The sequence below is a fragment of the Erythrolamprus reginae genome, chromosome 4 (assembly GCF_031021105.1).
Source record: "Erythrolamprus reginae isolate rEryReg1 chromosome 4, rEryReg1.hap1, whole genome shotgun sequence".
NCBI classification, from domain to species: domain Eukaryota; kingdom Metazoa; phylum Chordata; class Lepidosauria; order Squamata; family Dipsadidae; genus Erythrolamprus; species Erythrolamprus reginae.
In genome coordinates this window covers 138607024-138619055 of record NC_091953.1, presented here as the reverse complement: position 1 = coordinate 138619055, position 12032 = coordinate 138607024, and the positions used below count along the sequence as shown (strand labels likewise).

Here is a 12032-nt window from a genome sequence, read left to right as displayed (position 1 = left end):
TTTAATTGCGGCCAATAAAGCCTGCTTTGACTTCTGTTTTATATATATTTTTTCCAGTGGAAGCCCTTCTTCTTCCTAAGCATTTTAAGGAAAGTTTTGGTTGCAATATTTGGGATTAAGCTGCTTTTTGGAGAGTCCGAAGTAGTCCCAGCCAGCACCACCCATTCAGAGTTGGCATCCAAGAGAGCTGGAGAGCTCCGGGTCTTCCTGGTCTGTCCCATACTTGAAATACTTGCAGCCAACCGCTTCCGTTGGAACACCCAACTTTAATGCCATAATGACACAGGGAACCAAATTCAGGAACGCTGGAATGAGCTCATCGGACTCCAGCAAAGAACCACAGCTGCACTTCCCCCACCTTTCCCCGGCAGAGATAAACTTACCATGTTGGATTTAAAGAGAAAGGCGAACGGAAAGGAAAGGTGTTTATGAGCCACATTCACCTTGTTTCCACCATTATTTCTCCCATCGCTTAAAGGAAGGGAATTTAAATCGCTTGCATCATTTTTTAAAATCTGCCTTCCACTGTTCATCCGCAGTTTACCTCGTTCTCAGTTAAGGATGCAGAAGGAGAGGAACTTTTGCTATAAGGAAGATGCGATGAAGAGTCTGGTCCCGAGGCCCGGTTGCGTTTCTTCAGGGGCTTACAGGCGTCGGAAAGACCTGTCGTTGTGGTAAAACAATTAGGGTTTAGAAAGAGAGCTTAAAGGGTCCCAGGGACTTTCCTTGAAGTCAGAAGGCCACATCGCCTGACTGATGGATCGGGAATTTACAATATTCTTTTGGGATGCCCACAGGGTAGAATTAGAAATGTAGAGAAGCAAATATAGACACAATTAAGAATAGTTAAGAAATAATGCTTGCAATCTAGCATTCCTTTTCCTAAAGATGAGACATGGATGGATTTGGTCAATAATTTGCTATTGATGTTTCTGCAGTAATTTGCAAAACAATTTTTACAAGGTCAGAACTCTCTAAATACTCACGGGGACCAAAACTACAGTGGTCCCTCTACTTAGGAGCTTCATTCGTCCCGTGACCAGGTTCTTAAGTAGAAAGGTTTGTAAGAAGGAGCCATTTTCCCCATAGGAATTCATGTCAAAGCAAAGAATGCGGGCGATTGGGGAAACCACAGGGAGGGTGGAGCCCCTGTTTCCCCCCAGGAGATTCCTAGAGAGGCCCCACAGAGGATTGTAAAAATATGTTCCAAGGTGCCAGAATAGAAGCTTTAGTTCCTAACACCAGGGGAAATTTGTCTTTTTTCCATGGCCTTAGGTGACCCCTATGAAATGGTCGTTTGACTCCCAAAGGGGTCCTGACCCCTAGGTTGAGAACCACTGATCTCTGGTACCTGTTTCTTTATCTCTATCCATCTGTCTCTGCTTATGTCTGTCTCTATGTATCTGTTTCTGTCTATATATCCATCTTCCTCTATCTCTATCATCCACCAATAACATCTCTCTCTCTCTCTCTCTTTTCTCCCCCTGTGCCTTCCATCCGGTTACAGAAGATGATTCCATTTACCAATTCTAAGAATCCCACAAGGTTTTCCCATTCCTTCCTGATTGGTCCTCTCAATGCGGTCAATGCTTCAGTTGGTGTGGGAGGCTAAAGGGGGAACAATGTAGGGCCCCCCACCTTCAACAAACAGAAGGCGGGTCCTGCTTCTGGCGCTTACACCTCCATGGCTCACGTTCCCAAATTTCAGCAGCCACGTTAAAGAACGGACTGTCGGACCTTGTCAGCGCTAGAAGACGCGTCATGCTTGTTCTGACTCCATTACCTGTCTGCTTCTTTTGTGAGGTTTCTGTGACTTTAGGAGAGGTTGTTTTCGCTGTTTTCTCACCGCTTCTCTCCCTCTGTTATGGAAAACGGGGGGAGGGGGGAAGAGAAAATGAAATATATAAAAATAAATGAATAAGAGCCTTCCTAATTCAGATATAGAAAGAAAACAGGGGAACAAAACAATCACCTCATTGAAACAGACTCTAAATAAAAATATTATCTTTAGAACAGCCATTCAATTCTAAAATCATAAAGTTAGGACTTTTAAGACTTCTGTGACAGGACCAATTAGAACTTTCATGTGAAACTCCTGCTGGGGAACCGTGTCGTTTTCTCCAACATAAATGTTTAGTTAGTTAATCGGGTGTAAGTTTGGAAAACAGGTTACTAAGCAAACATGAAGTTTTATTTGAAGGTTAAAAAACAAATTTAATAGCAGCACTTCCAACTGAAAACGACGGCCACCGCACCATAGGCGGCGCATGGAGCCATGTTGTAAGGCACGTGAGGCATAGCCCTGTCTCAGCTCCAGCACGCATCCATGTGCTGGCCAGCTGGTTTTGGGGGAGGCCATTTCGCCCTCGGGAGGCTTCAGGGAAGCTTCCCAAAGATCCAAAGAGTGAAAAACCGGGAGCTCAGAAAAACGGACCTCCAGTCTGCCTGTTGTGCTGTTTTTGGCACTCTGGAGGCTTCCTGGAGGCTTCGTAGTGCGAAAAACAGCACAACAAGCAAATCGGAAGTCCGCTTTTCCAAACTCCCAGATTGGACATTTTTCACTGTCCCAGGTTTCTGTGAGGCCGGTGTACATGTGCGGGATGGGGAGGGGATTGTGCGCATGCGCAGGGGCACCCCACATGCGTGTGGGGGGGAAAGGCATGGGTGTGGGCATGTGCGTGCATCATAGTACACACACATTTGGCACCCGAGCCAAAAAAGGCTCGCCATCCCTGACCCAAGCCTTCGACCCTCTTCATCGCATTCCTGTCTTTCGAAAGGTCAGGCCTCACCCTGCCAGACCGGTGGCTGCATTTTGGCCGCTTGGCAACCAGCTCACGTTGACAACTAGCTGCAGCATCCCGCGATCACGGGACTGTGGTTTGTCAGTTGTAAACTTGGGTCTGGTCACGTGGGTGGTTCAACTTGCAACTGAATTTCTGTTCCCAAAAGCAGGTGTAGGTCGAGGACCGCATGTAGAAAGCTAGTGTTGTTATAGCAGTAGCGTTTAGACTTATCTACCGCTTCCTGGTGCTTTGACAGCCCTCTCTAAGCGGTTGACAGACTCAGCCTCTTGCCCCCAACCATCGGGGTCCTCATTCGACCCACCTGGGAAGGACGGAAGGCTGAGTCCACCTGGAGCCAGTGGAGAGATTTGAACTGCTGAACGACAGCTAGCAGTTAGCGGAAGGAGCCTGCAGGGCTGCACTCTGACCACTGCGTCACCTTATCTCTTAACCTTATCAAAGGCTCCTCTGAGGGTGGTGCAAAGCGGTTTTTGTAAACCCCATGAATTCGTAGAGACATATGGACAGGTAACTTACCTGTAAAAGCAGTTCCACCAGGTCACCTTCTGTACAAAACAACCTAAGTCTGTGATGTCTAGGAAGCTTCTCAGTCATCCAGGTTCGTGGTTGTCCCAAAGGTGCTGGGTTTTTCCCTTTGAAGAAGTTTTGCTTCTCATCCAAGAAATTTCTCCTTCTCCTTCTGGCTGGATGGTTTCATTCCCCACCATCCAGTCAGAGCTGAAGACGCTTCTTGGACAAGGAGGGAAACATCCTCAAAGAAAAGGCAAAATGTCCAGTTGTCTTTGACTAAATCTGTGACTCTTCACAAGAAGGAGCTGTCTCAGGGTCCCTGCCAAACTATCTCGTTTCCGTTGCTTTGCTAGAAGACATAAGGAAACGGCCTCCACGAGAACCCTGTTAAGAAATCGGGTATCTCTGAGAGACACACGGGATGATGGACAGGTGGGCGTGGAGGTTTCTTTCCACGGATCAAAGTGAATGCGCAGAATGGAAGCTGTCCTCTACGCAGGAATTCACTGAAATTGACACCCAAACGGTGAGGAGGTCAATACAAGGTGCTCAACGCAACTATTTTATCATCTTTTAAGACCCAACGTTTCATGTTTCTTTTAACAACCGTTGGCACTCCTTACCTGTCTATCATGTGGCGAAGGGGTAAGGAAAAGAAAAACACAACATTTTAAAGGGCTAATAATGTTGCGTGTGAGCTCACAACAGAGGCATTCAAAGGAGAATACCTACAACGACGCGATTCTGTTGGATCTCTTAACATTGCTGCACGCACGATTGTTGCTTCCACAACTGTTCATCCATTTATTTGAACCTAAATATGTGAAGTGTTGAATGCAAATGGTACATGAAAAATAACAATAATTAAATAATAATTTCAAGAGCCTGACTGGGCATCTGGAAAGAGCATTTTATTCCCAGGGGTTCCGAGGGGCAGCTGCTTTTCGCTCTTACTGCTCACTTGTACCTCTGCTACCATTGGGGAAGAAAGAGTCAGAAGAAAGACCCACAAAGGCGAGATATGAAGAGGTGCACACTGTATATAGTGCAATGTTTTAACCACTCACTTAATGGGCCAATCCATCCACCGATCACCCGCTCCAATGAAGCAGGCGGCTATTTTGATAGGACAAAGTCAAGCCATGACCAGGCTGGTTTCCCAAATAAGCCAAGAGCATAATTACCTTTGGACAATTCTTCTTCTCCGCTCTCAGCCTTTTCCTAGGTGCTTCTTGAACCCCGAACTCTTCCGTGGGTTTCCTTGTCCGCTTTACAGGTTTCCTTTTATTTCCATACAAGTTACCTTGGAGTAGGGATGGGGAGACTCACATGAAAAAAGTCTGAAGCTCATTTGGAAATTATCTCGAGCCAAAGCAGTTACGTTACTCTTCAAATACAGCCGCGTCGTGTTTATTAACCCTAAACATCTGGGGACTCCCAACTGCTCTGATTAAAACTAGCTTTGCAGCAGACACAGACCACAGCTGATCTTATTATATACAAAATCATCCTACGCCTATCCGTACATTTAATATTAATTTCTTGTTTCAATTTGTACTGGATCTGCAACCAGAAGTTTTGCTTTGCAGAAACTTCTTTTAAGAAGCAGGCTAATGCTGTACAAAGCAATTACCCCATTTTCTGGTATTATTACCAGAAGAACATCACCCTAAGGCTGGGAAGACATAAAGGAATACACATGTTAAGTGGATTTGTTTTACTGTATATACAGACCAAGAGAAGAGGGACATTTTTAATAGAGAGCGTGAAAAAAAGACTTTTAAGAACCTTTCACATTTATACCTGAAACCAGGGGGTCTGAGTAAAACCCAATTGAAATAATAAAGTTCCATGTTGCAAACTTTCAGAGGATCACAACTACTTGATACAACCTACTTTGCTATTTCTACTTTGCATGTAAAAATTCTGTTCTCTATCCCCCAAATTCTCTATTCGAGTATACCAAAACTTTCCAATGACTGCTTTATTATCCCTCAATTATACTTTTTAGCCTTGGGTCAAATTTCTATCACTTAATTTGGAGCCACGGAGCTTCATTCAAATGCTTTTGGGGGGGTGGGGGTGTCAAGATTCTTCTGCTGGTAAATTACATTTTCAAGCCTGAACTATCCTATAAGACATTTCTTTTAAAATATATATGTGTGGACAGTTGTTCGTTTCCCCACATGCCAATCAATGGTGAAGTTTAAATTTATTGGGAGAAGCTATGAGGTCAGTCACGATTTTGAGGTCAACTATACCGACATGCAAAAACGCTCTTTCCCAGGTCCCTAAACGTGCCCCCGTCTGACAGTCCCCTTATATATAGGTATAACAAACTGAGAAAGCAAGATTCACTTTAATTGGACCGTAAGAAGAAACTCCCATAAAGCTGGACAGGATTTTGTACTACAGCACTCAAATATTTAATTCAAGATCCATAAAAACGCTAAAACTGAAGGAGCACAACATTTGAGGAAAAGATATGATTGAGCAGTTACATGAAAGGCACACTTAAGTAAGGGTTGCTTAAAAGTTTAAAATCAGTATTACACAGCACAAAGTTAAATTACTTCTGGATCTTGGTCTTCTTTTACGTGATCCTTGAAACACTTTAGGTTTGGCCTGGATGAAACTCCGCTGGGCTGAACCTTGAGAGATACAGAATGTTGTGTAGTCTTGTTTGTTTTTTTAGAACCGACACCACATATGTTTATACATTGAGACAAAGCATCCAACTTTCCCCACAAGTTGTCATTTCACACACAGATAACAAAACTGACTATAGTTTTTAATACATATTGTCCAAAATTGCGAAACCTTTCCAACACACTCTCATTCTTCTCATTGTCCAAAGCAGCAACCGGATATCTTAAAATTTCTTGTCATCGTCAACAACGTTATACAGACTATAATATTAATACTGAGAAACAAAAATATGGCTTCTTTTTATTTATTTATTTTTGGCCTTTAGGCCCCTCCGCTCTTCCAAACCTGTAGCTCATCAGGATATTTAAGCTAAATACGTTATAAAAATGGAGTTCTGGCCACCAGGTTCCTGCAGATTCTAAGCAGGTTCTCCACTGCTACCTTGGCTGTTCCTGCACATCCACAGATCTTAATTACTGCAAACCCAGGGGCCCCGATCCAGCCTCCACTTCGACTTTAAATACAAGAGTTACGCTCTTAAATTTTAAAATCCCTCGCTTCACTTCTTTCTAATCTCCATGAATTCTAATTTTGTCGACAGCGATACAGGTGGCGGCTGCTTAGAGACAGGAAGGGAATGAGGACACCGGCGTATCTACAATAGATTTACACAGAGAGCAACTCCGCAGAACAATGACCAAGAAATGTAGACATGATTTTGACTCTTCTGGTTTAAATTTTTAAAAAGGGGGAAAAAAGAAGGGGAAAAAAAGGGACAGCATTCACTGCTTTTCTCAACACAAGATCCCCAAAAAATTAGAAACGGAAAACAGTGAGAAGTTGCTGACCTCCCCTACTGGCTGACCACCGTGTGCTTAATTAAACATGACTACACATATTAAAAACTTTTCAGTTAGAGTATACTAGCACAGTTTTACGTTTACCAGTGTCTTCTTCACATTTGGGAGAGGTCACTAGGGCAAATTTTGTGTTATAGCGTGTTTTCTGTTTCTCACTAAGCATGTTCCACTGTGACTCCAGGAGCTCTTCGATTTCGTCACACGAGGCATCCGGGTGCTCAGCCACCACCTGGCAGGAACAGAGACCGGAATATGAGAGGGAGAGAGGGTCAAGAGCCCAGGAACCCCCACCCACCCCAGCTTCAAAAAAATCCCCAAAACCCCCACGCTCAAAAATCTCTTGAGTCCCCCCCCCCAATTTTTTTGCTTATGCGCATGATTTGCGCACCCAAGATTTTTCTGCCCGAACTTTCTTTTTTGGCTGAAGGAGAATGGGCATGGCGCTACGGCATTGACTGACATTTCTTTACTTGTTATTTATTTATTTATTTTATTTATATGCTGCCATTCTGAGACTCTTTGGGGTATGGAGATAAGTCCAGGTTTCATCTCCTGTCACTCTACAGTTGAGAAGAGCCTTGCCTTCAATCTTGAAATGGTCAAGAAATTACCGGGCGGCACCGACTCTGTCAATGTTGTGCGCTTCAAATAAGCATCTTGGGCCACATCGCAGCAGCGTTCCTGCCCTTTGCATTCAGGTAGCGCATGACAGCGCGCACTTCACCCTTGGAGGGCAACGGAATGAGGAGGATCTCTCTAACCTTCCCCACAACGCCAGTCGATGATCTACTGACCCCTGGGGCACTGCTTGGTCTCTTCCGCTGGCTTCCCGCTACATGATAATAACACCAACTTCCCCCAGGAACATTCCCCGCGAGAGCTACGGGCCTTGTAACCTGACTTTCCGGATAACCCTCGTACATTCAAACTGACAATAAAGTTATTCTAGTCTGTCTCTTCTTCTGTTCTGTTGTATTATTCCATTCCATTCCTCCTGTTCTATTCTATTCTAATATCTATTCTATTCTATTCTTCATTCCTTCTTTCTGTTCTATTTTATTCTATTCTTTATTCCTCCTATTCTATTCTATTCTCTTCTGTTCGGTTCCGTTCTATTTTACCCTACCCCTAACCCCATTCCATTCCATCACTTCTCTCCTATTCCATAGTTCCAAAATTATGAGGGCTGCCTTCCCCCCAATCATGTGACTGCCAGTGTTGACAGCTGTCAATCTCCTATATTTAAAGTAAACTGTGAAACTTGTCATCTCTCTTCAGAAGACGGGTTATTGCAAGGCTTCCTAGGCCCCAGGTGAGAGGAAAGAGCCTGCGAAGGAGGCAAAGGGGGTCCACACTATGGGTTAATGTGGAATGCCCTCTGTGGGTATGATAGGATTAAATCTACGTGCCTGGTTGAAGGCAACCCACTCCTTTGATTAGTTTCAGGAAATAATTATTCAGTTAGGCTTCCGTTTACCTAAAGTAATTAAAACCCTTCTGGCAAAAACTAATTAAATACTCTTCTGTGTGTTTAGCCATCCAGCCCTGGCAGGATTATACCTGCATGCTCCATGTTACTTATTAAACCATTTGCACTGCAACTAGGTAGAGAATTAACACTTTATATTTGTATACACAAGAGACTGGTTGTAAATAATAAACTGGCAAGTCCAGAGAGAGAACAAGAGAGAGAGAGCTTCAAACCACGAAGCTGCTCATCCCAGGGAGATATTTCCAAGCTGGACAAAGCATTAGTCAAGAAACCATGTCTCGGGGGGGGGGGGGGGTGTCTGTGGTTTTTACAGGGCGCTCTGTGGCCCCGAGGGGACCTGAAAAAGAAGCGGAGAGAAGGTTCACAGGAACAGGGATTCCGAGGACACCAACCTCGTCTCGGTGCTTCTGGCAAAAGACCAGGAACTGAGGGACTCCGTCGCTTTTCCGATTCCGGGGAGCGTAGGGAACCACCTTTTTCCTCCCGAAAGGGGACACCCCCCCTGTGGCTCCTCTTTCGGGAGGGGAGCCGAAGTCTTCCGATTCACTCGTGCAAAGCGACTTGGTCCTTCTGCCCCTCTTGGCCGGGACGTCGTGCTCTTTGCTGGATTTCAGGCTCTGGGAAAGGTCTTCCTCCGAATAAATTCTATCCATCTCTTCCAACGACTTCACCACGAGTCCGGCCTCCTTCGCCACTTGGGGGTTGAGGACCGGCCTGCCCCGGACGTAAATGAAGGTGTACTTGGCTTTCCTTTCCTCCACCGACAGGGAGAGGGCGTCTTTGGACTGCTTGACCCCCATCTCCCACTGGGGACGCAGCTTTCCTGAGACTGGCTTCAGCAGCTGCCGGAAAACAGCGAGAAAAAGAGGTGATGGAGGGCAAGGACAGAGAAGCTCTACCCAGCCAATCAATCAATCAATCTTTCTTTCTTTCTTTCCTTATTCCAATCCTCCTTCCTCCCTCCCTTTTTTCCACTTCTCCCATCCTAACTATTGACACTTCCTCATTTCTGTTTCTGCTCATTTCCTGGGCATTAATTTCTCGTTCCTGCTATCACCATCAACCTCTCCCTGCTGCCTCTGCTCACCCCCTTCCTTCCTTCCTTCCTTCCTTCCTTCCTTCCTTCCATCCATCCATCCATCCATCCATCCATCAATTTTTATACCACCCAACTGGTTAGGGACTCTGGGCGGCTTGCAACCAAAAATATAGCATCCGTATAATACTAAGACATATAAAACAGTTTAAAAACAAAACAAAACAAAACAAAACAGTGAAACCCATTTATGGCTGGATCTCAATGGTCACCACCATCGGATCCATGGCCCCAGGCCTGCTGTAAAAGCTTTCTGGAAGGCCAATGAGGCTGGGGTAGTGTGGAGCTCTGTAGGTAGCTGCTCCCCCTCTCCCCCTGGGGACCCACCAGCCGACACTGCTTAGCTGAGGGGACCCAGAGAAGATCAACCCTCTGGGCTCGTACCGGTCGCTGGGAGCTGCGTGGTAGGAGCCCTCCCCAAGAACCTTGGGGGGGGTCAGTTGAAACAGTTTTCTCCCGTTGTATCAATGCATAACAAAACACCACTAGCAAGCGGATAAAACAGCCCCCAGGAGCGTTACCTTTATTTTCTCGGCTTTGCTAATGGAATGCTTGGCACTTTCCTGGCACAGTTGCTCAAACTGCTCCTCTCCTTTAAACGCCGCAAGGCTTTTTTCAAAGACCCAGGCTCGTTCTGGCGCGTCCCCAAAAAACTGCACGTGGTACTGGCGGAAACTCTTTTTCTGCCCTGAAAAATACAGGCGGCAGCGTTCAACCAATCCAGAGCTTCAGCTTAGCAAAGGCCACAGGCAAAGGTGAAATAGCGTTTGACCGCGTGAAGTTTAAAATTTTCCCAATACTTTTTCTGAGGTTTTTTAAAAAATTATTTCTTTTGTTAAAATTTATAGGCTGCCCTTCTCCTAGGGGACACAGGCCAATAACAAATAGTAACAAAGATTAAAATGCTCCAATACGTAGGATAAAGACGAGTTGGAAAAGGAAACTCAGTGTAAATAACATTTGACCATCTTTTATTCATGTGACTGGCCAGAGCAAAAACTGCCGGCATAAGTGTGTTTTTAATGCCTTTCGGAAGGTGAGGAGAGTGGGGGCGGCACAAACCTCCGGGGGGAGAGGAGTGGGTTCCAGAGGACTGGGGCCACAACAGGGAAGGCTCTTCCCCATGGTCCCACCAGCTGGCATTGCTTAGCTAACGGGACGTCTAAACGCTATTGCTATTAATAACTGCTGTAAGTGTGGTTGGAAGATCAGGTCTGGTTGTGTGGGTGCCTCAAATTATGACCACGACAACATATGACCAAAACTCTGGTCCCAAATTCTGGACATTAAGTGTTGCACCCATTCTGCATCGTATGAGCCTTGGTGGCGCAGTGGTTAGTGTGCAGGCCTTTAGGCCCCTTCAGCTCACCGCTAGCTGTAGGTCAGAAGTTCAAATCTCACCAGGCTCCAGGTTGACTCAGCTTCCATCCTTCCGAGGTGGGTCAAAGGAAGACCCAGATGGTTGGGGGCAAGAGGCTGACTCTCTGTTCACTGACTAGAGAGGGCTGTGAAAGCACCGTGAAGCGGTAGATATAGAAGACTGGCGGCAGAAAAAGACCCCCTGGTCCATCTCCTCTGCCCTTGTACCATTTCCTGTATTTTATCTTAAGATGGATCTGTGTTTATCCCAGGCAGGTTTACATTCAGTGACTGTGGATTTATCTACCACGTCTGCTGGAAGTTTGTTCCAAGAATCTACTCCTCTTTCAGTAAAATAATATTTTCTCATGTTGCTTTTGATCTTTCCCCCAACTGACCTCAGATTGTGCCCCCTTGTTCTTGTGTTCACTTTCCTATTAAAAACACTTCCCTCCTGGACCTTATTTAACCCTTTCACATATTTAAATGTTTCGATCATGTCCCCCCTTTTCCTTCTGTCCTCCAGACTCTACAGATGGAGTTCATGAAGTCTTTCCTGATACGTTTTATGCTTAAGACCTCCCACCATTCTTGTAGCCCCTCTTTGGACCCCTTCAATTTTGTCAATATCTTTTTGTAGGTGAGGTCTCCAGAACTGGACACAGGATTCCATATGCAAAGGTTTCAAGTAAAGGAGGATTTGTGGACTTCCCTTGTTCTACCCACCGCCCTCCAGAGGACCTACCGTTGAGTTTGGTGAAGGTGTGGAGAAGAGGGTCACTGGAGATCATGCAGGGCCACCAGGGGTATCCGGAGACCTTGGACCAGACCACGTCCCCCACGCTGTACTTCAGGAGCAGCCCCTTGTCCTCTTTCCCCGTCGCCAGAGCACGGTCTTCCTCCTCCTCCTCCTCTTCCTCTGCAGCAGAGATCTTTAGGGAGGGCGAGGGGGGAAGGAAACACACACCCAAATTCTAGCAAGGAGAACAAGCACGAGGCTCCGTGACTTATTTATGGAGATCAGAGTGACGGGCTTCAGCCTTGATTAAGAGCCGTGCTGCAGGATGCAGGAGTGCAGGCTAAATCTGCCAACTGCCAGCAGTTTGATCCTGACCAGCTCAAGGTTGACCCGTCCTTCGAATGAGGACCAATCAGCAAGAGGGAAAGAGCTACTTTTGCTTCCGATTCCAGGAACTGCCAAGGTGGCTTTAAATTCCTGGATTTTTCAGAGTACAGATGTACCTGTCCCCCACCCCCCA

At 45.7% G+C, this 12032-nt stretch overlaps 1 protein-coding gene across 2 annotated transcripts in view; it reads right to left on the bottom strand.

The window, feature by feature from the left end:
* NSD2 (nuclear receptor binding SET domain protein 2) overlaps window positions 1–12032 on the bottom strand; it is a 55389-nt gene that overhangs the window by 23002 nt on the left and 20355 nt on the right. Inside the window, exons 3-10 of one of the 2 annotated variants that reach the window (XM_070751445.1) lie at window positions 11519–11705; window positions 9936–10102; window positions 8711–9160; window positions 6911–7055; window positions 5891–5968; window positions 4502–4620; window positions 1784–1859; window positions 545–663 (exon numbers count right to left, since the gene is read on the bottom strand). In XM_070751445.1, the coding sequence (XP_070607546.1) occupies window positions 545–663; window positions 1784–1859; window positions 4502–4620; window positions 5891–5968; window positions 6911–7055; window positions 8711–9160; window positions 9936–10102; window positions 11519–11705 (1341 nt within the window). The remainder of the gene's footprint in view (window positions 1–544; window positions 664–1783; window positions 1860–4501; window positions 4621–5890; window positions 5969–6910; window positions 7056–8710; window positions 9161–9935; window positions 10103–11518; window positions 11706–12032) is intronic. The other variant, XM_070751446.1, reaches the window with a different exon arrangement.